At 52.3% G+C, this 26626-nt stretch overlaps 3 protein-coding genes across 4 annotated transcripts in view; 1 reads left to right on the top strand and 2 right to left on the bottom strand.

The window, feature by feature from the left end:
• Positions 1-765: 765 nt before the first annotated feature.
• Positions 766-8135, bottom strand: PGAM5 (PGAM family member 5, mitochondrial serine/threonine protein phosphatase). 2 transcript variants are annotated; one of them, XM_047101057.1, is made up of 6 exons: positions 7918-8135; positions 4998-5176; positions 3932-4057; positions 3739-3827; positions 3487-3617; positions 766-1800 (listed from the first exon to the last, which is right to left on the bottom strand). In XM_047101057.1, exons 1-6 carry the CDS (start codon positions 8112-8114, stop codon positions 1650-1652), a joined length of 873 nt encoding a protein of 290 aa, XP_046957013.1. In that variant the 5' UTR covers positions 8115-8135; the 3' UTR covers positions 766-1649. The 2 variants fall into 2 exon arrangements, with proteins under 2 accessions (XP_046957013.1, XP_046957012.1); XM_047101056.1 differs by having other exon boundaries at positions 3487-3620.
• Positions 8136-11158: 3023 nt separating this feature from the next.
• Positions 11159-21181, bottom strand: PXMP2 (peroxisomal membrane protein 2). The gene is made up of 5 exons (XM_047101071.1): positions 20967-21181; positions 19279-19392; positions 17607-17769; positions 14127-14246; positions 11159-11544 (listed from the first exon to the last, which is right to left on the bottom strand). The coding sequence occupies exons 1-5, from the start codon at positions 21086-21088 to the stop codon at positions 11476-11478; spliced, it is 588 nt and encodes a 195-aa protein (XP_046957027.1). The 5' UTR covers positions 21089-21181; the 3' UTR covers positions 11159-11475.
• Positions 21182-21411: 230 nt separating this feature from the next.
• POLE (DNA polymerase epsilon, catalytic subunit) overlaps positions 21412-26626 on the top strand; it is a 45646-nt gene continuing 40431 nt past the window's right edge. Inside the window, exons 1-6 of the mRNA XM_047101066.1 lie at positions 21412-21473; positions 23554-23695; positions 24117-24197; positions 24808-24852; positions 25000-25092; positions 25408-25562. Of these exons, the coding sequence (XP_046957022.1) occupies positions 21412-21473; positions 23554-23695; positions 24117-24197; positions 24808-24852; positions 25000-25092; positions 25408-25562 (578 nt within the window). The remainder of the gene's footprint in view (positions 21474-23553; positions 23696-24116; positions 24198-24807; positions 24853-24999; positions 25093-25407; positions 25563-26626) is intronic.

The raw sequence follows: 26626 nt of genomic DNA on the forward strand, positions 1-26626 counted from the left end.
CTTACACCCGCATGTTGCAGCTGCGCACAAAACCCGCCAGTACTGTCTTTGCTTACAGATGCACTCCGTTCCTTTCTTGATGGTCTCAGAAGACAGTATTTTGGAATAAGCAGCAGGCCACCATAGGAACCAAGTGCTGTTTGTTCCCAGATGTGGGTTCCTGATACAGCTCTCATTTGGGCCGAACTTGGGACAGTGCTGCTGACATCCCAGAAGTCTGGAGTCCCTGTCCCCTCAGACATCAGTGAGCCCCGACCCCATGTTAGCACCGACCTCCTGCTCCTCACCTGCCTCCCCGCGATGTGGACTTGTTTTTGGTTTCCAAAATGCTGCCGTGCATCTCAAAGGTCAAGTGAAATGCTGCCGGAAAGGCAGGTCTGAAGATGAGAGAGGCGGCAGCACCAACTTCCCTGAGGAAGGAGGGGAAGGGCCTGCTACCTCCACCTCAGGTCCTGGCTGGTCTGAGGGTCCAGGGCTCAGACTCGGGTTCCCACGCGTCATGCACACCGGAGGTCAGATGTATTGCCTGTCACTTGTATCCTCTGAGAAGCCGGCACAGCCCCTGGCATGTCGCAACTTTCTAGAAAGTGCCGTGGGGCTGGTGCATCTTGGGTCTGGGCCTTGGCCCCTGGTGGGTACACGCCCAGCAAGGCCGTCAACCCCAGGAAACACATCACCGTGGAAAACACTTGCCACCGCTGCTGCAGCATTCTGGCAAGTCTGGGCTCCTGTTTTCTTTAAAACATTCACAATAGCACCTTGAAAAACCAGTAAAATAAAATTTTATTTTGCAGTTATTTCCAAAGTTACAGAGAAATGGATCAGATGTCCCAATTAGTTGCACAGATTGCAGAAAATGTTCATAACCACCTCACAGGAAGTTTCTCCTAAGTTAACAAATACTTGGAATGGACACATCACGTCTAAACAGTTTCATCCGTAAGTGTAAAGGGTTAACAGCCAGAGGCAGACTAAAGTGTCTGGTATTTTACTGAAACAGGACCCTGGCTGCACTGTCGCTCTCCGGTCCCCTCCCTCACCCATCATGCTCCTCTGAGGTGCCGGGAAAGGCCTAACAACACAGGGCAGTTCAAACCCAGCAGTGTCACGGGTGCAGGACTCCAGACTGAGTGGTTACCAAAGCAAGAACCCAGATGAATAGAATCTTTAATTGACAAATATTTAAGTGATAGAGGTTTAAGAAATGAGAAGAATGTATGACAAGTTCTGAATGGAAGCACTGGTGGCCCCTCCTCCGTGGAGCCCCTCGTGCCTAATGGACTTTGCCGACAGCCTCGAGGGGCTCACGTGGCCAACAGCGGTCACAACCAAAGACGCCTGGGCAAACTGGCCGTAGTCCCCGCAGACAGCGTCAGTGAGGCCCCGTCCTGGCAGACAGGGCAGAGAACCCCAAGAGAGAAATCAGGCTGATCTGCTCGGATGATTCCCTTTTCCATCCTGGGCCGAAGTACAGACCGAAACGCCACATTTTAGATACTAAAGACATTCGTGCTTTTTCACCTTCCTCCCCGAGAAACAGCATCACCGCAGCTAAGCCTGTGGAAGGAAGATGGGGAAGGAGCCGTGTCCGTGGCGGCACCTGTGCGAACCAGGCTGGGGACCTGGAGAGCAGGTCCTCCGGGCAGCCCTCAGGAGCGGGAGATCTTGTCCGGAGGCATGAACCCCGTGTCCCCGAGGGCCCTGAGCGCCACTCGGCCATCAGGCCGAACCACCAGGTGGGTGATGCTGCCATTGTTGAGAGAGAGGCGGAGCCAGCCTTCTGGGGGGAACTGCAGCGCCCTGGAAGAGAAAGAACATGCTGGAACAGGGGGCTCAGTCACCCCTCAGACCTTCCCGGGGCCAGGACCCGCAAAGGGAAGGGCTGGGCAGACACCAGCCCATCGAGTCAGGGGACCAACCCAGCTCAAGAGGTGCAGGTGAGTCAGAAACACACGGTTTCTACAGGTGAGTGTGGCTGATCTCTTTCCAGTGTAATCAGAAGGGGGCAGGGGGCGCCAGACGGTGCAGAAGACCCACTCCTGACCCGCTCACTGCCGGGAACCGGGTGGTGTAACCCATAATCCTTAGAGCAGTGTCTTCTTGTTCTTAGAAATGCTTTTTAGGCGCGATAGTTGCTGAAAAGCCCAGTGTCGTAATGGCTTCCCTTTGAGTCGTCAGACGTCCTTTGAGCCCCGAATGTCCCAGTGGACGAGCGCCATCCCGGCGGCTCACCCTGCGGCCGACAGCCTCGGGGAGAGCTACCTTAGTGCTGCTTTCGAGTCTTCTTCACGTCTCCCCCAGGCTCTGCAGGGCCCTCATGTACCGTGACGGGGATGCTCTGGTTCCTTCTAGCCCTTTGTCACACGGGCCACCTTTACGCCAAACCCACGATTACTTCTGTGTTTTCAGCATTGGGGTCACTTCCTAATGGCCGCCTACGTCAGCCTACCCCAGGCCGTGTTAGAAGATGGTGCTCACACACGGCTGATCCACGCATGCCAAGAGCAGCAGACAGGAGGGCGCGGAGGAAACGGTGTGTTGTACACAGGAGCTCCCAGACTACGCCTTCTGGGGGCACTTTAGCTGGAGGGTGTGGAGCCCCGTCTCAAGTCGCCCTCCGTGTGGCCTGGCGTCCCTGTGCACCCTGCCCCGGATGCTCTGAGCTTCTCACCAGAGGCTGTACGCGCGCCCCACCCCCCAGCTCTGGCGACAGGCCCGAGGGTCAAGCAGGGTCAGCAGAGACCCTAGGCGTAGGTTTGGACAGCACCACAGGCCAGCCGGCCGGGCTGTGTCCTGTCCTGCTGCTGCCATACTTGTCATCTCACGAGAAGGGGAAATCCCACAGCTACTCAAATGCCTGACACACATTTTCTGGTGGGTCCGGGGGCTGGCTGGGCTTACGGCTATTTCACATTCTGCACTAAGTGAGCTTTGGTCAGATACGTAAGCGCCAGCCAGCCTAACCACCTCCAGAGCCCTCTGACACACAGCTGCGCCTCAGGGCAGGCGTCGCTCATGGGGGCTCCGGAACCTACTATAGTGCCAGGAAGTGAGGCCCAGCAGCCAATGCTGGGGCAGCCAGAGCAGCGACGTGCTGATGCGTTACGACCCACGGCGCCAACTAAAGATCTGTGAGTCCATAATCCTACAAACAAACCAATGCAGAGTGAGAGTGAGCTCTTACCAAAGAATCTGAATGAAGAAATGCAGAATGAGGGAAACACGAAAGCACCGTCAGGCAAATGCCGCCACAGGATCCGCTGTGGCAGGACCCACTGGCGGGTACTAGGTACAAACAGTATAAACTGGAAAGAGAATGTTTGCACTGTCTCCCAAGATGGGGGGAAATAGACTGTACGGTGCGAGGAGTCCAGGGCACACAGAGCCCTAAGCAGGTGGCCATGTGGGTTTCACCCAGGAAACACCACTGGCCAGGCGGCCCGCCCTACACTAGGCCAAGCGGCTGCGTCTGTACTGTTTCCTCACCGGCACACGATGTAGCGGATGACATTGGCATGGCAGATGAAGATCTCGTAACTGTCCTCCTGCTGCTTGGCGTCTGCCCGGTGGATGTAGTTCCGGAAGGCGGCCTCGATCCGGGCCCCATCTTCGTAATACTGCTGGGGGCAGAGTAGAGAATCTTAAGCATAGGGGCAGCACGCAGGCCACAGGTCGAGGGGTGTGGAGAGAGTGGGGGGGTGGAGCAGGGGGTGCTCCCCGGGGGAGTGGGGGTTTTACCACAGCCTCTGGCTTCCAGTGGGACACGGGTGGGTCAGGCTCAATGGGGGCGCCTTCCCTCAGCAGGTCTGTGCTGACTTTGGAGACGCCTACAGGAAAAGCAGGGACTCAGGTTACCCCTTCGGGAGAGGCTGCCCAGAGCCCTCCCATCTCAGTCCTGCCGCCAAGGGGCCTGGGGCGGCAGGGCACTCACCTGGCAGGTGTTTGCTGATGATATCAGTGGTTTCGATGGCACGGGTCATGGACGAATGGACAATTTTATTAAACTTCAAGCCCAAGCTTGCAAGTCGGAGCCCAGTCAGTTCAGCCTGTTCACGACCTTGAAGGTGAAACACACCAGAGAATTCCATGTTGCTGCAGCCCCTCTTCTGTTTACAAATACCCCAGTCCTCACCCAAGTACCATGAGGGTTGGGGGACAAGATGGGCAGGCCCTCCTGGGGCCTGGGCCTAACTGGGGGCCAGGCACTCAGCAGGTTAGACCAATGAGATAATCCAGTTACCTTCAGCCCCATCCAGAAGAAATGTTGAAAACAATGACTAAGGTTGAGGCTCGCTGAAGTCTAGGTAGGGTCCTGTTTACTATTTCTGGGTCCCTCATGCCACTTTTATTCAGTTTTGCCCAAAGATGGAGTCGCAACGTGCCACCGATCCACCAGCTGTGCAATCATCACAGATGTCAACACATAAAGACCCGATGGCCTCAGAGTGACCAGCACAGGAGGCTGGAGAACAGACTGCCAAGCCCTCTATGCCATCTGAATTTTTCAATACGCGCACAAATGGGTAAGTGCAGCGCAGACCACTGTGTACTTCTCCTCCTGGAGTTTCTTCTACAGACATGCTTGCATGCAGCACACGGTGGACAGGCATGCCCGGCAGTGCCGCTCACGACGGCCAGAAACTGCAACACGCGGCACTTCTGGCCAGTTAGAGCGGCTGTCACCCGGTCTCGTCGGTTTATCACAAAGCCGACTCTAAACAGACCTGCATGTGCAGACACAGGGTCTTCAGCAGCAGGCTGAGTCAAGCACACAGGGTGCACAGTAGGCACCCACAGGGCGTCGGGGGTACAGAACACCTCTGCTGTGCCTCAGATCTGATCGCTTGCAAGCCTCACCATCGATTTTTTAAAGCCGAGGGTGTTTTCAACGACTGTCTTGTGTCAGTCGGGCTGACGATCACTGTTAATGACCGTGCTTGAATCTTGGCCAGGCCCCTGACACAGGTACAATGGAGCCCGGTGCGACCAGCACGTACCCAGGGGCGTCAGCGTGCGGTCCTTTTCCTGGGAAGCATCCACATGGTACTGGGAGTGCCTAATGAGGAAGATGTGTCGCGTGGCCTTGGCTTTGTAGTGGTCCAGCCTGGAGGCCAGTTCTTCTTCTCCAGATTCCAGGTTCCTCTTCCGCAGGTTCACCAAGGACAGCGGTTCTCGCCTAATGTTGAAACAGGAGAGGGGTGCCTGGGTGGCTCAGTCGGTTGAGCGTCCGACTTCAGCCAGGTCACGATCTTGCGGTGCGTGAGTTCGAGCCCCGCGTCAGGCTCTGTGCTGACGGCTCAGAGCCTGGAGCCTGTTTCAGATTCTGGGTCTCCCTCTCTCTGCCCCTCCCCCACTCATGCTCTGTCTCTGTCTCTCTCTTTCTGTCAAAAATAAACATTGAAAAATTAAAAAAAAAACAAAAACAGGAGAGGTGTCATCTTTGTGACCCCTGTTCACAACTCAGTCTGGAGATTTCCGGCAAGCCAGTCTTTCTGTCTTAGGAAAGCACAGGGACAAGCCAGTTGTCCTCTGCCTTCTGCCACTGGCCCCTGAGAGTCCCTCCTCCCAGAGCACATCTCATTTACTGCACAGACCCAAGCACCAGGCCTGTTTGGGGTGATCAGCGAATGAAGCAGACAAGCGAAGCCCTCGTGCTACCTACGTTCTAGCGAAGACTGGTAACAGCCAGGTGGTCAGTGACATGGGGAAAATGAAACCAGGTAACAGGAAGGGGCAGCGGAGGGAGGGCTGGGGGAGTGCAGTGCCCACAAGAAGGCCAGTATGAACTTGCTGACACAGAGGAATGACAGCCCCTGGCCATGTGGCTACTTACAATCAAGATAATGAAAGTTAAAATAAAACTCCCATTTCTCCAGTCACGCTAGGCACACTTGAAATGCTCAGCAGCACATGGGATAGTGGCGATCATGGTGGACAGTGAGGAGGAAGACGTTCCCAGCATCATGAAGTCGATTGGGTGGCACTCTTGGAAAGGTGAGGAAGAGCTGATGGGAAAGTGGGAGGACAGCAGCAGGAAAGATGCTGAGAAATGACCAAATGTCATGAAGACAAGCATGTCTGGTGGCTCCCAGAACTGAAACTAGTAAGAGCTAAAGGTCTATGTCATGGGCAGAGCTAGGGAAAGAACATACTCAGCTGAGACAGTGGTGAAAGCGTAAGGTCTGGGGGGAGGGGTGGCGACTCAAGGGTTCTGCAGGGCAAACCTGGGGTGCCCTAATACAGATAGGCTGAGATGCCACATGGGTTAGGGTTAGGGTTAGAACCTAGGGCTGAGCCAGAGAAGACCCCTGGGCATGGCAGGCACAGACACAGAAAGCCCAGACTGGATGAGGTTCTTCAGGAAGAGGCTGGAGGATTCACTGGATGAGGTCCTGGAACTCTCCAGCACAGACAGCATCCCCCTTCATAAATCTAGACTTGGTGAACAAATACAGTGTGTCAGCCTCAACCAATAAAGTGAGTCCAGGGCTGCTTCAAACAGAGTCAGAGTCCACCTTGTTTCCTTAAAAAGCCCTAAGAAATTCAGAAGTTGTACTGATGTTAAAAAAAAAAAAAAAAAAAAAAAAAAAAAAAAAAAAAGGATATGACCCTGGTCCAATCATGAGAAAAACAGACAAATCCCATTTGAGGGACGTTCTATAAAATTCCCGATAACCATCCTCAAAATGGTCAAAGTCATCAGAACAAGGAAAGTCTGAGAAACTGCCAGTCAAGAGAAGCCTGAGGAGACATGACTAATTGTCACGTGGGATCCTGGAAGAGACAACAATAACTGAAAACTGAAGAAACCGCAAAAAAGTACAACCGCTAAAAGAAAAAAAAAGTTAACACACAAATATTGGTTCACTTATTATGACACATAAACCATACTAAAGTAAGATGTTAGTAAAAGAGGAAATCAGGTGTGCAGTATACAGGAAGGCTTATTATCTTTCCAACTTTCCTGTAAATGTATTCTAAGTCTTTATTTTAATTAAAGGTTCTAAAAGAAAATACCCGTGAAGTTCGTGATACAACTAGGCTGCTAGTCAATACCAGTTCTGTGCACTCATTCAGATAAACGACAGAGGAGGAGCTGGGGTTGCGTAAACCATCCCACAGTGGCCACTCCCAGACTCCAGACCAGTGCTGTCCAATAGAAACAGGACACCAGCAACAAATGTAAGTTTCCAAAAAGCCACCTTTAAAAAGTAGAATGGGACAGGTGAAATTTCAAAAGTTTACTTTATTTAATCCAACGTGTCAATACCACCACTGCAACACATAACCTATATTAAAAAACCTGCACTGCTTTGATTTCTAAATTTAAATTCACTAACATCAAATAACACTAAAAAATGTTTCCTGATCACAGGTGCCACATCTCAAGCGCTCGATAAGCACGTGTGGCCGATGGCTCGCGCGCGTATCCAAGACGCACATCTTCCCCGCACACAGGTCCCTTGAGGGGCCAGGCTAGCATCCTTTGGGCCCCTCGTCCCCATTCCGCTCAGCTGGGAGGCAAGGATCCTCCAATCCGCGCGTTCAGAAGTCGAGGGAGGGAAACGAAGACAGGGAGATCTAAGCCCTCCGTCCACCGCCCACCATCGCCGCCCCGGGCTCCCCGGTGCGCAGGCAGCGCACTGCTCTCTCAACACGACCCCCGAGGCAGCCTCGGCGGCCCGGGCCGGCGGCGGGGTCGTGCGGCACGGCCGGGGCTCCGGGGGCCGCGGGCGCCTCCGCCCGCCCCCACGGCCGGCCTCGCGGCCAGATCCGGAACACAAGCCCGCACGCGAGCCGGTCTCGCCCGCGCCTCGGCGGAACCAGCCGTCTCAGACCCAACGGGACGGCAGGCGGCCCGCAGGGTCCCCACCGCCCGACCGTCGACGCGCCCGACGCCACCCGCGGGCCCCGCACCTGTCCCAGTTGGAGTCCCAGACGCCCGGCCCGGGGCGCGCGGACCCCGCCCACGCCGGCGCCTCGACCACGCGCGGCTCCGCGTCCCCGCCCCCGCCCGCGCGGGGCTTTCCCACCGCCACGGCCGAGAAGAGCACGGCGGCCGAGCCTCCGGCCAGGCCGCAGGCCGCCAGCTGCAGCGCCTGTCGGAACGCCATGCCCGCGCCCGTCGCGCGCCGGCTCCGCGCAGGCGCTCGCGGGAGGACGGCGCGCCGCGGGGGACACGATTCCTCCGGCGCCCGCTTCCGGCCGGCTGACAGCGCCGGGACGGAAGTCCCGCCCCGGCCAGGCAAAATCAACTTCCGGAAACAAAGTGGAAGGGGTGTGGTGCGCGACGGGGCTGAGACCTTTTCCCCGGATCCGGTGCGGAAGGCCGGCGTGCTAGTCATTCCTGCCTTCAGACGGCGAGCGTTCACGCGGCGCCTCCCGTTTGCCCTGCGCTGCCCGCGTGGAGCCTCCTTCGGGAGCCCGACGGGAGCGCCAGAGCCAGCGGCGGGGCCGCGGGTGTGTGTGTGTGTGTGAGACAAAAGGGGGGACCGCGGGTGTATATGTGAGAAAGGGGGAGGGAGCTGCGGGTCGGGGGGGGGGCGAGGGTGTGTGCAGCGGGGCTGCAGGGTGTTTGTGTGTGTGAGAAAGAGAGCCACGTGTGTGAGAGGGCGGTGCGTGCCTGTGTGTGTGAGATGGGGCCGCGGATGTGTGTGACAGGGCGGGGGGGGGGGAGGGGGAAGGGGTGTGGTCACAGGGGTGTGTGACCCCGCAGGGGGCGGGCGGGGGGTCTACTCCTTGGGGGCCCCCGCCTCTGGGAGTCCCAGCCTTGAGGCCACGAGGAGCTAGGAGAGATGAGGGAGCCTTGCAGAGAGAACCTAGTATAACTAGGAAACCAGCGAGTTTGTTTGGTTTTACTGCGGCAAAATGCATGTAACAAAATTGACCGTTAACCAGTTCGGGGTTTTGTTAAAAGGTGGGGTTTTTTGTTGTTGTTTTTGTAAGTAATCTCTACACCCAACGTGGGCCTTGAACTTACAGCCCTGAGATGAAGAGACCCATGTTCTACTGACTGAGCCAGCCAGGTGCCCCACCATCTCACCCAGGCGTCAGGTACACTCACATTATAGTGCGGCCACTCCACCATCCAAAGTGACACTGTCTGCATTAAACACAGACTCCCTATGCCTCCCCCCAGCCCCCAGGTCCCACCTTTCCCTTTTCTGTCTGGAGGAACTTGACAATTCTAGGGACTTCGTGTAAGTAGAGTCACACAGTATTCGTCCTTTTGGAACGGCTTGTTTCACTCAGCATAGTGTTCTCAAGGTTCATCCGTGTTGTAGCGTGTGTCAAAGTTCCTTTTTAAGGCTGAATAATATTCCACTTTATGCATATATCACATTTTGTTTATCCATCATGCATCACTGGACACTGGGTTGCTTCCACCTTTTGGCTGCTGTGAATAATGCTATGAACTTAAGTGTGCAAATATCTCTTCAAGTCCCTTTCAGTTTGGGAGGGGGGTATGCACCCAGAAAAGGAATTGCTGGGTCATCTTTGCAGATTTTTAAGTAGGAAATTGACATGATCTGACTTACACTTTTTTAAATGTTTCTTTAAGAGAGAGAGAGAGAGAGAGAGTGTGTGTGTGTGTGTGTGATGGGGAGGGGCCGAGAGAGAGAGATTGAGAGATTGAATCCCAATCTAGCTTCACACCCAGTGCAGAGCCCAATGCGGGGCTCAATCTCATGACCTCAAGGTCACGACCTGAGCCAAAATCAAGAGTTGGAAAAAATCACTCTGGGTTTTGGAGAATGCATCTGTTCCACAGAAATACCCAGATCTCTGTTTAAACATGGTGCCTTGGGGGCGCCTGGGTGGCTCAGTCGACTGAGCGTCCGACTTTGGCTCAGGTCATGATCTCACAGCTCATGGGTTCGAGCCCCACATCGGGCTCTGTGCTGACAGCTGGGAGCCTGGAGCCTGCTTCAGATTCTGTCTCCTCTCTCTGTCCGTCCCCCATTCGTGCTCTCTCTCTCTCTCTCAAACATTATTTTAAATAAATTAACAAACAAACAAACGTGGTGTCTTGAAACCATACATTCATGCCTCTTTCTTCCAGAAGGCTGCTTACTAAAATGATAGTAAAAAGATTTTGAAAGGAAAAAAATTAGTCCACAGGAAGAAACAAAGCAAAAAGATCAGTTGACAAAATTTTGGAAGCTGGAAATCAGATCACCTTTGACCTGAGAAATGGAGCATCTGTTGCCAGTATTGTGGGGAAACCAAGAACAAGCTCAGTTAGTCCAGTGAGTCTGGAAGAATCTGGGAGTTACAAGCCGTAGCCCCACCTCTTAGGAAGGGGACAGGGTTGAACAAAGGAGGACTGACTGAAGAGCCTTTAAGAGACTGTCGTCTGCACACCCTCCGTGACCTGTACCCTCAGGTGAATACCTCACCTCCATCATGGCAGAAGACGTTCATTCCGGAGGATTTAAACCAGAAGGACTGTGGATCTGAGGACACCAGACCACAGAGACGAAGATACAGCAGTACAGCTGAGATTATGGAGTTCACATACTAATAGGACCTCTAACTCTTTTCCTCTAGTTAGCCACAAGAATGTTGGCCACTAGGCTTATACCATGCTCTGCTACAACCACGACCCTTCTGCTGGGCAAGAAACTAAAGAATTCCTCTCTGGGAAAACTGACCAGTCTAAGAGAAAAGGCCTCAGTTACTGAAAATGAGTCATCTCCAGCCAAATTGGTCAGCCCACACTGAGGGTACCACCTGAGTGGCTCTGACTCTTAAACACTGATGTATGATTAGCAGACTTTGGGGGAAATCCTGATTGGGAGAAAGAGCAAAACAGGAAGGAAAGAAAAAAAAAAAAAACGTGAACCCTGAGAAAATAGAAACAGCATATGCAACAGAAGAGAGATTTTTTAATATAAAATTAAGATCCAAGGGTATTGTAGCTATGAAACAAGAATGGGATATTGAGAATGAGAAAAGGTGAGAAGGAAGGTTAACGAACGAGTGATAACAGAGCAGAAAATCCACTGAAAGGTGGCGTATGGTTCTCGCAGGGCGAAATCCTGCTCTAGAAGGGCCCTTTTCCAACGGCTCCACGGAGGTAAGCAGTTGTAGAACAGATTTAACCACAACTTTTTTTAAAGTAAAAAAAAAAAAATCAGCCCTCTAGCCACCCATTTCTTCTTCCAAAGTGACAGCAATTATTCTGAGAAATTAAAACCATCACGGAAAAGGCTACATTATAGTTTATTGTTGTCCTAACTCAATTCAGGGTGACAAGTGCAATCATTGCTACTGCATTCTACGACTCTGAGGCAGCATCACCCGAAGACAGTTTCTACCTTTTTAAAACACGAGATTCTTACATTCACAGATTGTTTCGCCATCTTGAACCACGTGATCTGGAGTCAGCTACAGTCTTGACCAGGTGGTTTCTGCTCTCTCACCCTAGGCAGGTGTCCCTACACAGCTGGGTGTGTTCACTGCAGGCCATCTTCACTTCCCCAGAGAGGCCAGGTAGATGTACCAGAACAGAGACACCAGGTTGGCAACAAGCACCCGGAACTGCCAAAGCGAACACAGGCCACAGTGAGCGAAGTCCTGACTGCGCTTCCCAGGCACCCATCCCCCAGGACTGAGCCCATCCGCCTACTACTGTATTCACTGAGCCTTACTTTGTACTGAGCACCGTGCTGGAGGGGTGAGCGGGACTCTGCCTAGCCATGTTACAGGCCAGGAGGGGAAACTGACGAGAACTGTCCCACATCCTCCTTCGCTGAGCACTAGCTCCTGGCTTAGCTTCCCAGCCCAGGACTGGTCAAGTGGTGGCCTCACCCAGCCCACTGGTGGCCGCCAGCCCCCCCACCCCAAGCCATTACCCTGCTTTGATGCTCTCATGGATGTACTCCCACCTGAAATGCCTTTAGTCAGGGAGTCTCCCTGGCATATAAGCTCCATGAAAATAGCGGTCTGGTCTGTCTTGTTAATCACTGTACCCCTAGAGTTTAGAACAGTGGGGCATACAGTAGTTGCTCAGTATTTGCTTAATAAGCTTCACTGCCCCTGAGGCACTTGCCTGCGACCACCTCAAATGGAAACCGTGACCACAGCCTCCTGGCGCTCTGTCCCAGGGTGCCCAGAAGGGTTCCATTTTCCAGGCTCTCCTACTCTCCCATCCACAGACCCCTTCACATCCTCAGCCCTTCTGCCTTTCTGTGTCTATTTCCTTTGCTACATACATTAGAATACAAGGCCCAAAGCCCTCATTGCCTTCCCTCCCTGTTCCTTGGTTATACTCCTTGGCAAAGCTCCATTCTCCCTGCTCCCCTGCCACGCTGGGGCCCTAGGTCCACGCACACGAGGGGCTCCAGTCGGCTCCCTCTGCCGTCCTCTACAGGTTTGCCCCTCCTCTCCCCTCGAAGTACCCATCCTACCTCCTTTTGCCTCAGTGTGGCCCCGCCCTGGCCTCTGCCTTCCCCAAGGAAAGAGGTATGGATGGGAGGTCACCAGTGAACAGGCACCACTCTCTTGTCTTAGTGAAGAAGAGCCTCTGTCCAAAGCATCCCTCTGCCTGTGTCCAAACCCCATGCACCCTCTTTAGGGTAGAATATGGCCTCTCCAAGCTTCAGAGACCCTCTCCTATCACTTCTCCTCACCTCGTCACACACTTCTTGAGAGAACTTCGCAGACTTAACGATTTCTTTTCTACTTCCCCACCCACTGCTCAATTCACAGCAGTCTGGCTTCAGCCCTCACGGAGCCACTGAAATTGCTCCTGGGAAGGTCACTGATGAGGATTGTTGTTAAAGTCAATGAAACTAACTGATTTTCATTTTCCTTTAACTCCCTGCAGTGACTGTGGTTGTGTCACTGCCACCTCTGGTTTTCTGCTACTCCTTGGTGTGTGTGTGTGTATATGTGTGTGTGAGTGACCACCCGGCCTGCACCTCCCTCCCTCTTCCCATCCTTGCAATGGAGCTCTGCTCCAGGGGGTTCTGCCTCAGGTCTGTCTCTCCTTTCTAAAGCAGGGGGAAACCAAGTAGGTTACTTAAATGGTGTGCAAAAAAAGCTTGAGGCTGCTCTCCTTGGAAAGGCCTGTCAGAGTGGCTAGCCCTTGCCTGGGCTCCGGGAACTTAGAGTTCCTGTGGATTCCTACCTTTCCCCAACGGATAAGAATGGCCTCTGTGCTTAGACTGCTCGCTAAAACAAAGCAGTTCTGCTGAGCACTGACTCTCCTGGGAGTCTGGAATTGTGGTAAGCACCAGGCAGAGGGTGCCTATGTGACTAGCTCTCCCCCAAACCCCAGGCACTGGGTCTTTACGGGGCTTCCCTGGACAGAAACGTGGCCTGAGTGTTGCTGCGTTTTGTTGGTGGGTGAGAGCTTGCCCTGCGTGACCCTCACGGGAGGGAGGGAGCGTAGGAAGGCTGCAGTGGATTCCTAAGATGCAGTTGCAAATCCTTGCTCTGAGGCTGTAATACACCCACGGCCGTCAGCAGACGCTGTGCCAAGCCCCGCCTCCAGGTCTCTAGCCCTGGGCGTGGTCTTGGGGCTGGACACAGGTGGGCTGTCCTTGGTGTGTAAAGACGGCGCAGGACGGCGGGCCCCTCAGCCTTGCCCTGGTGAGCTCTTCCTGCAGCTCAGAGCCCCTCCAGGCTCCCACCGTGCTCCGAGTGGAGGCCCAGTTTCAGCAGCCTGCCTCGGGCCGCGACCCCCGGTGCCCAGAAGGGCTGGACCTGGTGCGCGGCGCCCCGACAGCATCCCTGCCCCCAGGGTCCTGCCTGCCGCTTGCCGCTCAGGGCTCAGGCGCACGCTGATGTCAGGGCAGGTAAGGCCGGACTCGCCTCTGCCCCACACCCTGCTGGGCACGGCCACCGCTCGGCTCCCGCACACAAGCCCAGCTGTGACCCACGGGGCCAGGCACTGGCAACGCCGCGCCCCTGGAAAACTCGAGCTGTCCTGGACTGGAGGCTTTTCAGAAATGTTTCTGGGACCAAGGGATGAGGTGTGGGCACACGCTTCGCCCGTCCACATCCAAAGCTGCTAATGATTCTGCGCGGAGAGAAAACCACCCATGGTTCCAAGAAGGAACAAGGCTGGTGGAGGATGAGGCCCCCTCGGGCTCCGCATGGTGTCAGCTGGCCCTCACCTGCAGAGGGACGTAGTTGATGTTGATGAACTGCACCGGGGTCCAGACTCGCCAGTTCATGCGCAGCGCCGGCCAGAAGCTTCTTCTTATCTGGACAGAGAGAGCAGCCGCGTCTCTCCCCTGGAAAGGAGGGGAGTGTGGACAGTCAGTGATCACCACTGCCCTCAGAACTGAAGCGGGGGTGCCACGGTCTGGAGGGCCCCAAACCCTAACACGATGGTTCTGAAAACTGGATTTTGTTCCATTTGTATAGAGACAGCACATCTGTGTGTCTCATTAGCACCGCAGGGATCAGGAGCCAGTCACCTGGTCAGAAAGCCGGCGTGAGACGCCCCTCGGCTCCTCCTGTGCCCACTGCCCGCACAGACCCTCATCGCTCCTCGCAGAGCTGATTAAGTGGTGTGACCCGCACTGCTGGCAGCGGGCACCAGAGCTGCTATTTATGGCCCGGCTGTTCGTGTTTCCCAAAATGGCCTCCAAAATTGATGCGTTTTTCAAGCAAAACTTGTCAGGAGTTTTTAAAAAATGAGCCCCAATAAGGTGATTCTGAATGTCATCTGAAAGGGTAAGTGCATAAAAAATAACTATCTTGAAAAATAATAACAGGGGAGGCCTAAATTACTGAAGATTTAAAAAATACTCTATGGTAATTAATACTAATAATTATGGTAATTAAAAGCTAAAAAATAAAAGACATACGATGGAAATAGAATCCAGCAAAAGATCAGAGAGTCCAGATAATGGCCTGTACATATGAGAATGACAGTATATGATAAAGTTGACACTTCAAGGCACGGGATTGTTTGATAAATGGCAACGAGAGAATTTGCAGTTGAAGTGGAAGAAACAAGCCAAGTGTATCTCCCACATATAATTAAAAAAATAAGAATACTGGAGGAAAATATAGAATATTTCTATTATGTTTGCATTTGTCAAAATGCACATAATATCATAAGAGTAAAAGAACAAAGTTTAAGAGAATATTTCCAGTATCTTCCTTTAAAGAAACCCACAAAGAAAAAGAATCACATATTTGAATACATGAATTTTTTAAACTCCTGCATGGAGAAACACACTATAAATGAACTATTTTTGTAACTTCAAATGTTTAACTTTATATGAAGTTAAAAGATAAACACCTAGGAGCGCCTGGGTGGCTCAGTCGGTTAAGCGTCTGACTTCAGCTCAGGTCATGATCTCATGGCTCATGAATTCGAGCCCCACGTTGGGCTCTGTGCTGACAGCTCAGAGCCTGGAACCTGCTTCGGATTCAGTGTCTCCCTCTCCCTTTGCTCCTCCCCTGCTCATGCTGTCTGTCTGTCTCTCTCTCAAAAATAAACATTAAAAAAAAAAAAAAAGACAAACACCTAAAAAATGGGGAAAATATCTGCAATTTGTATCCGGCAAAGGATTGATCTCCTTAATATATACAAACACACAATCAGTGAGAAAAAGCCAACACTGATAGAAAATAAGCAAAGTTCATAGAATATAGGAGGTGTATAAAAAGATATTCAACCTTATAAAGGTGTATATGTTGTTTTTACATATCAACCTGCAAACTATTTAAAAGAAAAGGATAACCATGATTGTCAAGAATGTGGGGAAACAAACCTCACGTGGAGGAGAAAGAAGCTCTGGGGTCACAAAGCCTGGGTCTGACTCGATTCAAGGGCTCGTAAGTTATGAGAACTTAAGCCATGGGCCTCAGCTTTGTCATCTGTAAAATGGGGTTGCCTTGTGGCTCAAATGACACGAAGGGCTCAACGCGGGGCTTGGAACAAGTGCTCATAGATGTCCGCCGTTTGTATTACTCTGTACCACCGCAGGGAGGACACGTTGAGGACAGCCTTTTTGGATAAGGGACGGACATACGGTGGACTAGAAAACACTGTGTGGTCCAAACATGATGTCTGTGATCAAGAAATGCTAGATGTCGGCACAGCGCAGGGAAGAGAGAAAGGGATGTTTTAACAGAGTCGTATGCTGACACTTGCGGTGAGCATAGCGTAATGTATTGAGAAGTTGAGTCACTGTGTTGCACACCTGAAACTAACATAACATTGTGGGTCACCTATATTCAAATTAAAAAAAAATTTTTTAATGCAGATGCAGAAGCATCTATCGTGTGTGTGGTATAACGTGGTCCAACACAAGGCATTTATGTTGGGCGCTTTACACACCTTGGTAACATACGATACGTGGATTTAGGGTTTTTGTCTATTAATGAAAAGGATATTCCTTTCGTAGCTAGAAGGAAAAAAAGAGACACTCCTGTACCTTCACTTCTAATGTGGGTATCCTTTGCTTCCTACCTCAGGTTCTCTAACGGCTTCCCAAACACTTCTTCTTACTATCAAGGACTTATTAGTGATCATGGTCGAGGTTACGCATCTTTCCTGCTTCCCCCGCAAGGATCACTTTTGGCCACGGGGGCATTCTCTTCAGTAATAAGACCTCAAGGTGCTGCTTCAAAATAAAACCTGCAGAAGCATTTGCCTGCTGTGATTGGTTGGAACGATTACTTTCAGGGCAGAATGTGATTGGTTGGAACGATTACTTTCAGGGCAGAACAGGACACATCTCAGGCACACAGTGGACAGAGAGACGGTGAGAGGCTGGAGGTGTAGTGAACTGGGAAGGGTCTTAGGCTGGGCACGTTAGAACAGACATGCCTAGTGATTTGCGTGAACACACCTCTCCTGCGGTGAGTTGTGAGGTTTTCAGTCTATGCTGGTCTGTTAGCCTCTTCAGAGCACTTATGATGTTCAGGCACTGACTTAGCACAGGCTTCTGCGATACCATTAGGGGCCTGAAACTTCTGTGTCGTGAGTCCCATAGACCCCCTTCTCAGAATCCTGTTTATATAACATATATAAGATTGCCAGGGAACTATACTGAATACAGCTACCAAAATATTCAGAAAAGAATCTTATCGGGGCGCCTGGGTGGCTCAGTCGGTTAAGCGGCCGACTTTGGCTCGGGTCATGATTTCGCCGTCTGCGAGTTTGAGCCCCGCGTCAGGCTCTGTGCTGACAGCTCAGAGCCTGGAGCCTGTTTCAGATTCTGTGTCTCACTCTCTCTGACCCTCCCCCGTTCGTGCTCTGTCTCTATCTCAAAAATAAATAAACATTAAAAAAAATTTTTTTTTAAAAAAAGAATCCTATGATAGACCAGTATATGTGCTTCCTTAACACATTCAGTGACAAGACTTGAAGGCAGGTGCAGGGGGTCCAGAAACATAAAAGATATTTTGGGATGTGTGATATCAAGACCTCCGTGATTTCTTACTGCGGACCGACAGGTACCGCCAATATGACTGGGGTTTGTGTCTGACATTCATAAAAACAAGAGAGAGAAGTTTCAATTTTGGTGTGCTGGAAAGTTCACAGACCCTCTGAATTCCACCCACGGATGCCAGGTCAAGAATCGCTGTGCCCCGCAAAGAGCTATATCGCAAGTACTATGGCAGCGACCAACCTCCAGGAAGTTCATGACGAGGAGAAACAACAACAGGAAGGCCGGTGCAAAGAGGAGGCGGTCCAGGAGGAGCCTCTTGACCCCAGCCCAGGGGACCTCAGAAGGGATCCAGTGCTCCATGAAGAGGTAGAAGAAGTGACTCAGTGGCCCTGTGAAGAAGAACCTGAGGCCCCGCAGCGGGGGTGAGCAGGACTGCCATTTCCTGGATGTGTCCTTCTTGGGTCCAGCTTCACCCCCCAACCCCAGGTCCTAAGCCCTGCTCCCTGGGCCCCCCATCCCTGACCACACAGGTATGTGTGGTCCTTCTAGAAAACAGGCTTTCTTTGAATCTGCTTCAAGCATTGTCTTTTGTCCCTGATAGACCAGATCCCCCCTCAATCTTCACGCGGCCAGCTCCTTCTCAACACTGTCAGCTTGGAGGCCTCCTCATTGTTCTGGACGACGCACCAGCTGCTGTCTCAGCCACTCTCAACTCCAGGTCCTGTTTCACTGCCTTCATAGCATTTATCACTACATGTCCTCATCTCATTTGTTTAGTCACGTGGTGCCCTCTTCGCCCTGCTACAGGTACGCGTCACAAGACGGATTGTGTCTGTCTCATCACTGCTGTGTCCACAGCGCCTAGAACATGGCCTGGCTCAGAGGAGGTGCTCAGTAGTAAGTAAGTGGGGGCACCCCTGGTATTAGAGCTTCTCAGCAAATCCTGTTGGGTAGTTAGCAAGAGTGAAGCCTGGTGCTGGGCACTGGCTTGTCTGTCCTGCTACTGTGCATTCCCAAGTGTAGAACGCTTGGGACAGAACTGAACCCAGCCACGCCATCTGCTGGTAAAACACATCCACAGTTCCGTAAGATTCAGCAATAAAATGGGGGGTAGGGACCTAAGGGTCTTCTCATTTTTGACACTAAAGTCCTTAAACAAGTGGTTCTCAGCTGTGGCTTCCTGTCCTGCCACAGGTTATGTGGCCGGGAGCAGGGTCCTCAGTGAGAGGGAATGGAAGTCAACGCCATAAACCGTGAGTGGGTGAGGCCTCTCAGGTGATCCTGACTCCCTCCTTCCTCCAGGAGGATTATGGCTTCTCTTTATCTACATTACAGGACAGCTGTGGTGGCTGCAACCAGCGGGCTTCCGAAGACGAAGGGATATTTGTGAGTTTTAGATCAAAAACAAAACACGACTTCAAAACAATCCATCTATACAATCACTATTGTTGGCCAGAGAACGTGACGTGGATTTAATTGGGTAAAACTCCTGAATCTCTGTGTTCTTTGCAGTTCCAAAAGTGATTCCGAAACTGGACATTTTTCAGGATTCCTAAGTATTTATTTTCTGGTTGTTTAAGCTATGAAAATAACAGAAACAACTGGCAATATTTGAGTAGTTTTCCTCTTTCACGGTCTTTGTGTCTTGAAGTCTAATTTAGGTTCAGGTGAATTATCTGCCCTCAGATCTCTCGGCCCAATGAGGACAGCCGCCCCCACTCATGCGATTCAAAATGAAAACCATAAAACAAGTTAATGTTATCCATCATTCTGACTTTTTCCCCATGATTACTTCAACGCTTTTTAAAAATTATTTCTCAAAATTAGGTTATTTCAGAGACTTGGTCTTGATACCCTAGCTTTGTCATGGTTAGTCTGCTGCTGGTTAGATCAGCCCCTTTGTGAAACTCACCCATAAATGGCGTATCTGAGAGGCCCACTGACATCTAGCCTTTGGGAGTTTTCTTTTTTCCGCTGCTTCGCCATCATCTGGGCCAGGAAGTTCCCAAGTGCTGACAAAATGCCACTGTGGACAGAGATGTCATCAGAAAACGGGGGCAACCAGCAAGAGGGGGGCCATTCCTGCATGTACTTAGCGTGGCTGTTCTGAGATCATGGTGGGGTGGGTAGAGAGGAGTCCTTTTTAAAGCAGGTTTTTAGTTTTAATTTTTTATTTTTTTAGAGAGAGCGCAAGTGGTGGAGAGGGGCAAAGGGAGAGAGAGAGAATCCCAAGCAGGCTCCACACTCTGCACGGAGCCTGGCGCAGGGCTCAATCCCACGACCCTTGGGATCATGACCCGAGCTGAAATCAAGAATCTGACGCTCGACTGAGCCACCCAGGCGCCCCTGAAGCAGGTTTTTAAGGCAGCCCCAGTGTAAGGTCCCTATGTCAAAAGGTGGGGATAGCAGAACGAAAGCCAGGAAAATCTGATCCGTGGACTGTGTCTGTGCCAGTGCCTGGCTGTGATATTGTACTACACTTTTACAAAATGTTACCCATGGGGGGAACTGGGCAAAGTGTGCGAGGGATCTCCCTGTATTCTTTCTTACACCCGCATGTAAACTACAGTGATCACAACAGAAATGTCAGTAGAGAGGTGGAGACAGGCCCGGTTGCTCCAAGGCTTGGTCTACAGCTACCTTCTGATAAGCTCTGTGGGCTGAAAATGTCAAAATTCTTTGTATGGGTGATAAGCACCTTCTTGAGCTGATCCTTGGCTACCTCTTTCTCATCTGCTTCCTTTCTCGGCTTTTCATTTCTCCAGCAACACCGTCTTCCTTCCGCCCCTCCATTATTAGCTTGCTCCTCCCTCGGGATCTTTGCACCTGAAGTACCCTCTGCCCAGGGAGGTTTGGCTCCCCTCGTTCCCTCCCTTCATTCAGGCCTCCTGTTCAAATGTCATCTTCCCCGACCACTTCATCTGTGCTATGTATTTATCTGTTTCTCCTCTACTCTTTCACTAGAATAGAAACGCCTTTGAGGGTCCCTACCCTCTTGATTGCTGCTGATGCCTGACACGCAGGAAGCGTGCTGTACCTACTTATGAAAAGCTGGCTTTAACAAAAGCGGACAAACTTATAAAATTAAGTAATTAAAGTAATGGAGGAGGACGATGTCTCATAAAAAGTTTAGTACCCCAAATCAAAGGGTGCAACTGACCAGCAGACGGGGGAGGGGGGAGTGCGGAGGGCGGAGGGGGGTTGTCACCTTTCTGCCGAATGCAAAGCTGACTAAAAAAACCAATCTTAACACGTCGCGCCTGAGCCACTCTAACCTCAGAACAAGCGCACCGCCCGCGGAGAAGCTGGGCCGGAGGTCACGTCCAGGGCAGGAGGTGTGCCTGGAGCCCTTCGCTTTGTGCCTTCCTTCGGTCTGGCCCCTGGCAACTACTTGTGAGGACCGAATGCACCAAGCCGCCTATGCTGAGCTCTCGGGCTAACTGAAGGCCTTTGGGAGGTCATTTTGACACCCGGACATTTTGCCTTTCGCACTCAAATCCCTGCACAGGATGCATCTACGTGGCTGGGTCCCCGAGGCCGGCCGAGCTCCGGGCCGCCCCCCGCCCGGTCCCGTCCCCTCCGCGGCCGTTGCGCGCCGACCTGGTGGCCGCCTTGGTGAGCACAGGGTAGAGCCGCAGAAGGCGCAGGTACTGGGCGAGCGCCCGCTGCGGGAGCGCCCCGAGCCCGGCCTCCGCCCGCAGCTTCGACGCCGCCGACGCCATCGCCTCCCGCGCTCCGCGCCCTCCGGGGCCCCACGACCCCGCACCAGGCGGGGACGGCCTGACATTTCCCGCCCCGCCGCGGCACGCAGCGCGGCCCGGGACAGACCCCGCCTTGCGCGGCGACCGCCTCCGCACACTTTTCCCTGAGTCCCTATCTGGCCGCCACCCCTCGGGCGGCCGTGGCCATTGGAGCTCGGTGGGGGGGCGGGGCGGGGCGGGGCGAGCCTCCTGAGGGAGCGGCGGGCGCTTCCGGTCTCTCGCGAGAGTTGGGGGGAGCGCGCCAAATTTCTCCGGGAGAGCCGGGGCGGTGCGAGCGCGGCGCGATGGTTCTGAGGAACAGCGGGCGGCGGCGCGCGGAACCGGGCGCGGGCGGCGAGGCCAGCCGGTGAGGGGCGCCGGGCCGTCCGGGCGGGTGGGCGGCGGGCGTTTGGGGCGCGCGGCCGCGGCGGCCCCGCTCAGGACGCCTCGGTGCGGCGCGTCGGTCCCGGGCTCGCACTGGGTTTCCGTGCGCTTCGCTCCGAGGTCTGTGTGGGAACGTCTGTGGTTGGCGACGTGGCGGCGCAGCAGGTGGGGCCGCCTCCCTGGGTTTGTAACGCGGGCCGGTGGGGGACGGCTTCGTGCAGACCGCGGCGTGTGCGCGCCCCTCGCTCCGCTCCCGACTGGTGCAGACGGAGGCCTTGCGGGCGCGGGGGGTGCGGAGGTGGGGGGGGCAGCGCGGAGGCTGAGCGGGCGCGGGGCGCGGGCCGAGTTCCCGGAGCGCTTCCCCGGCTCTCCGCGTGGACGGAGTGGGTCGTTCGAGTGTTTACTTTCAGCGAGCGCCGCTAGCGTAGGATCTTCCCTTACAGACGAGAGACATACTCCCTTGTATTTGTGTTGACCTTTGATGAGTATCCCAAGTGCTGTTTATTGAGCATCCACTGTATACACCACGTGCATCATATGACTTAATTGTCACGCTCGATTTTGGCAGAACTAGAATCCAGGCCAGATCGGTCATCAGGACTCTTGCTTTCTTGTGTACTGCGCTGCCGGTTTTGCGGGCTCATTGTTGTGGTGGATAACGTTGATTTCACTTTCCAGACTAATACATTTCAGAACGGTCATTTTAAAAATAAAAATACAAAGAAACAGCTTTTTGAGTTAATTGTAGATTCGCAAGCAGTTGTAAGAAATGACACACAGATCGCATGCCCCCATAAGCCATAAGTTTCACCCCCGGGGTAACATCTTAGTTGCTAAAGCACAAGGTTGCAACCAGGAAATTGACGTGCATGCAGTGCATGGACACTCGTGTGTGTGTGTGTGTGTGTGTGTGTGTGTGTTTACTCGTGTGTGTGCACATCGTATGTGACCACCACCAAATCAAGGCGCAGAACAGTTCTAGCCCATGGATCCCTCCTGCTGCCCTTTTGTGGCCACAGCCGCCTCCGCTCCTCCCTCTTCCTCATCCATGCCAGCCACTACTCTGTTGTCCACTCTGATTTTACTCCAGGGATGCTATCTCAGGGGAATTGTGAAGTGTGTAATTTTAAGAGAGTTGGCTTTTTTCACTCTGAATAATACCCTTGATGGGTAAGTTTGTTCCTTCTTATTGACCAATAGTATTGCATGGGAAGGATATAGCCTAGGTTGATGACTCACCTGTTAAGGAGTCCCTGGGTGGTTTCCACTTTGGGTTATCATGAGTGAGCTGCTAGGCACAGTCAAGCACAAGTGTGTGTGTGAATGTGAGTTTCATTTCTCCGGGGTAAATGCCCAGGAGCGCAATGCTGGACTTCGTGCATTTTTAGTATCCCATAAGGCAGCAGTGTCCAGTCACTATTGTTTCTTTTTAAGTTTTTTTTTTTTTTAGTTTATTTTTTTAAAGAGAGAGAGCGGGGGAGGGGTAGAGAGGATCTGAAGCAGGCTCTGTGCTGCCAGCAGAGAACCCGATGCGGGGCTTACACTCACAAACCATGAGATCATGACTTGAGACAAAGTTGGACGCTCAAGCCCCACGATTGTTTTTATTAGTGCTCTGGTTACAGAGTCCAGTGTGTTTTGAGGATCCTGCCTGTCCTGTTTCCCATGACATATGTTGTTTTAATGAGTTGTTTTGCCACATGTGAGGTGTTTTGGGGGATGCATCTCCTGTGTCACATCCAAAATGGTTACACTGAGGGGCGCCGGGGTGGCGCAGTCGGTTGAGCGTCCGACTTCAGCCAGGTCACGATCTCGCGGTCCGGGAGTTCGAGCCCCGCGTCAGGCTCTGGGCTGATGGCTCGGAGCCTGGAGCCTGTTTCCGATTCTGTGTCTCCCTCTCTCTCTGCCCCTCCCCCGTTCATGCTCTGTCTCTCTCTGTCTGAAAAATAAATAAACGTTGAAAAAAAAATTTAAAAACAAAATGGTTACACTGGGTGGACGGAGGGTTGTGGGAATAGATGGCGTCATGATTGCTGAAGACGGATTTCCCTCCTTTCATTCAGGGACGATGGCCCCTCTTCCTCTGTCTCGGCACTTAAGCGCCTGGAGCGCAGTCAGTGGACAGATAAGATGGATTTGCGGTTTGGTTTTGAGAGACTCAAGGAGCCTGGTGAGAAGACGGGCTGGCTCATCAACATGCACCCTGTAAGCACCGGGGCTTTTTCTCGGTCCTCGTCCCGCTCAGGAGGGCAGCTGCACCCCTCGGAGCCGCCTAGGCCTTGGCAGAGTGGGGGATACAGGTGGAGACGGCATTGTTTGTAGCTCTCCTGCTTCCCTCTTTCACACCGCTGGGTCGTGTAGGGGCTACTGGGAAGACCAGGGTGAAGGGTGTCCCTGTTAACCTCTAAGAATGAAGTTTTCAGGGATGAGGGAGGGATTGAGAGAAATCCTCATTTGAAAGGTGTAGCGCTGCAGTTCTTGTGAATGGGGCTGCGGGATGTTTATGCGGGGGCGGGGCAGGGAGAAAGGGTTTGTTTTTGTGCTCAGTTTCCCAGAGAGTGAAAAGCAAGAGGGGTCTTGGACTGTGCAGCGGGTAAGGTGCCTGTGCTGGCTGGTTCTCTCGTAGACCGAGATTTTAGATGAAGATAAACGCCTGGTCAGTGCGGTGGATTACTACTTTATTCAAGATGACGGGAGCAGATTTAAGGTAAGCCCCTGAACCCCAAGAAGCTAAAACCCACTCAAGTGATGAGGTGTAGCTGGGTCCAAAGTGGTAGCTGTGAGGAGAGGGGGTTGGGAGGTGTCAGGGACACGGGTCCCTTGGAGCCACATGGGTCACCATTTAGGATGTCATAAGAGGAGCCAGCTTGGACAGACTGAAAGAGCAGTGTTGTCTGTCTCAGACTTTTGCCCCTGCCATATGTGCAGCTCTTAATTTCCTGCTGCAGCACCTTTTTTTTTTTTTAGTTTTTTTTTTTAATATTTATTTATTTTTGAGACAGAGACAGAGCATGAATGGGGGAGGGTCAGAGAGAGAGGGAGACACAGAGTCTGAAGCAGGCTCCAGGCTCTGAGCGGTCAGCACAGAGCCCGACGCGGGGCTCGAACTCACCGACCCTGAGATCATGACCTGAGCCGAAGTCGGAAGCTCAACTGACTGAGCCACCCAGGTGCCCCTGCAGCATCTTTTAAGAGGTGTCTAAGGGCAAGGGTGCATTGGATCCAGGCTGCTCACGAGTATAATAGCAAACAGCGTGTCTTCACTCGTCTCCCTTTTTTCTTTCTTGTTGCCTCTGAATGGTCGGTGGCTTTCGCAGGTGGCCTTGCCCTACAAGCCATATTTCTACATTGCAACCAGAAAGGTAAGTGTGGTTAGTAGAGTCAGGTCACACGACCTGAGCCTCATGTTATGGGGAGCTTCGGAACTGAACGTAAAGGGGCCTCTAGAGAAACGGGCCAGGAAGACAGATTTCACTGTAGAAAGTCCTTTCACTCTGATCTCAATTTAGGGTTGTGAGCGAGAAGTTTCATCTTTTCTCTCCAAGAAGTTTCAGGGTAAAATTGCTAAAGTAGAGACTGTCCCCAAAGAGGATCTGGACTTGGTGAGTACCACTTGGCCCTTCCAGGATAAATGAGGCTGGGTCTGCCCTGCACATGGGGCGAGATGGGTGAGATGGGAGGAGGCCAAGTTTAGCACCTGTGGGGTGGTACGGGTGGCGGGGCTTCGGTGACTGTCCGTATGTCCTGGAGAAGTCCAGTGGCATAGTTGGTGCCACACGCAGAGTTGGACAAGGTGCTTTGGACTTGCTGACTCTTCCACTTGTGGGTTTACCTTTGAGTCATTCTCCCTTTATTTTCTTTCCCCAATAAAGTCTTTTTTCTCTTGAGCTTATGAACACAATCTCTTCATTTTGTAGCCAAATCACTTGGTGGGTTTGAAGCGAAATTACATTAAGCTGTCCTTCAACACGGTGGAGGACCTTGTCAGAGTGAGGAAGGACATCTCCCCTGCCGTGAGGAAGAGCCGGGAGCAGGGCCACGCCAGTGATGCCTACACAGCTATGCTGTCCAGGTGAGCTTACCTGTCGTAAGCAGCCAGTGAGTCCACACGGATGGGTTCCTGGAGTGTGTCCCGAGGGGCAAGATGGATGGGAGGTAGGAAAACCCAGTGGTGAAGTTACCGTAAGGATTGGCTTGTCCAGTGTAGAAGCACTTTCAAGCAATTAGATAGAATTTCTTTCTTTTTTTTTTTTTTTTTTAATATTTGAGAGGGAGAGAGAGCGTGAATGCACAAGCAGGGGAGGGCCAGAGAGAGAGAGAGAGAGAGAGAGAGACATAGAATCTGAAGCAGGCTCCAGACTCTGAGCTGTCAACACAGAGCCCGACGCGGGGCTTAAACTCATGAGCCGTGAGATCATGACCTGAGCCAAAGTCGGACGCTTAACCAACTGAGCTGCCCAGGTGCCCCTAGATAGAATTTCTTATGTGCTGCATTTTTGTTAAAGAAATGGTGGTTTTTTGGCTTACATTTGAGCTCTTCCTCTTTTCTTACATAGCGGTGGGTTTGTGGCTCTAAAATTGAGTTGCTGTAACAGAGACATTTTGGATTCCTAGTCACACCACTTCGCTTCAGTCTGTTTTCATGGCTTATGGCAAGTGTCAAGCTGCCTACAGAGTTTACTGAATGCCTAGAGTTACATAGCACATCTTCTCTAGAAAACTTTGGGTGTTATACAGAAAAACGTAAATATAGGACACCCAACACTGTTCATCAAGTGTTTAGATATCAACAATAATAGGAAACAGGATAAGAGATTAAGAAGAGGAAATCTTGGGGTGCCTGGGTGGCTCAGTCAGTTAAGTATCCGACTCTTGGTTTTGGCTCACGTCATGAGATTGAGCCCCTCGTTGGGCTCCACACTGAGTATGGAGCCTGCTTGGGATTTTGTCTCTCTCCCCCCGTCCCTAGCTCACGCTCTGTCTCTCTCTCAAAATAAATAAAGAAAAGATGAGGAAATCTTGGCTAATTAAAACTTATGAAGACTTCAAGAGAGCTAATCATATTCTCTGAAAAAAGATCAATTTGGGACCCTGAACATTTCTGCACTGCACCCGCCCCCTGCCCCCAGTATAATT

This window comes from Lynx rufus, unplaced genomic scaffold (genome assembly GCF_022079265.1).
Source record: "Lynx rufus isolate CCGP_SWC_20201006 ecotype Redwood Valley unplaced genomic scaffold, mLynRuf1.p SCAF_55, whole genome shotgun sequence".
Lineage (NCBI taxonomy): Eukaryota > Metazoa > Chordata > Mammalia > Carnivora > Felidae > Lynx > Lynx rufus.

What these genes read in the sequence shown, in the direction of transcription:
- PGAM5 (XM_047101056.1), bottom strand. Translation starts at nt 8,114, where the DNA reads ATGGCGTTCCGACAGGCGCTGCAGCTGGCGGCCTGCGGCCTGGCCGGA. An exon ending in CATCAGCAAACACCTGCCAG is followed by an intron (nt 3,828 to 3,931) that starts GTGAGTGCCCTG and finishes CTTTTCCTGTAG; the next exon opens with GCGTCTCCAAAGTCAGCACA. An exon ending in ATCCGCTACATCGTGTGCCG is followed by an intron (nt 1,801 to 3,486) that starts GTGAGGAAACAG and finishes TTTCTCTTCCAG; the next exon opens with GGCGCTGCAGTTCCCCCCAG.
- PXMP2 (XM_047101071.1), bottom strand. Translation starts at nt 21,088, where the DNA reads ATGGCGTCGGCGGCGTCGAAGCTGCGGGCGGAGGCCGGGCTCGGGGCG. An exon ending in CTCACCAAGGCGGCCACCAG is followed by an intron (nt 19,393 to 20,966) that starts GTCGGCGCGCAA and finishes CTCTGTCCACAG; the next exon opens with TGGCATTTTGTCAGCACTTG. An exon ending in TCGTCATGAACTTCCTGGAG is followed by an intron (nt 14,247 to 17,606) that starts GTTGGTCGCTGC and finishes CCTCCTTTCCAG; the next exon opens with GGGAGAGACGCGGCTGCTCT.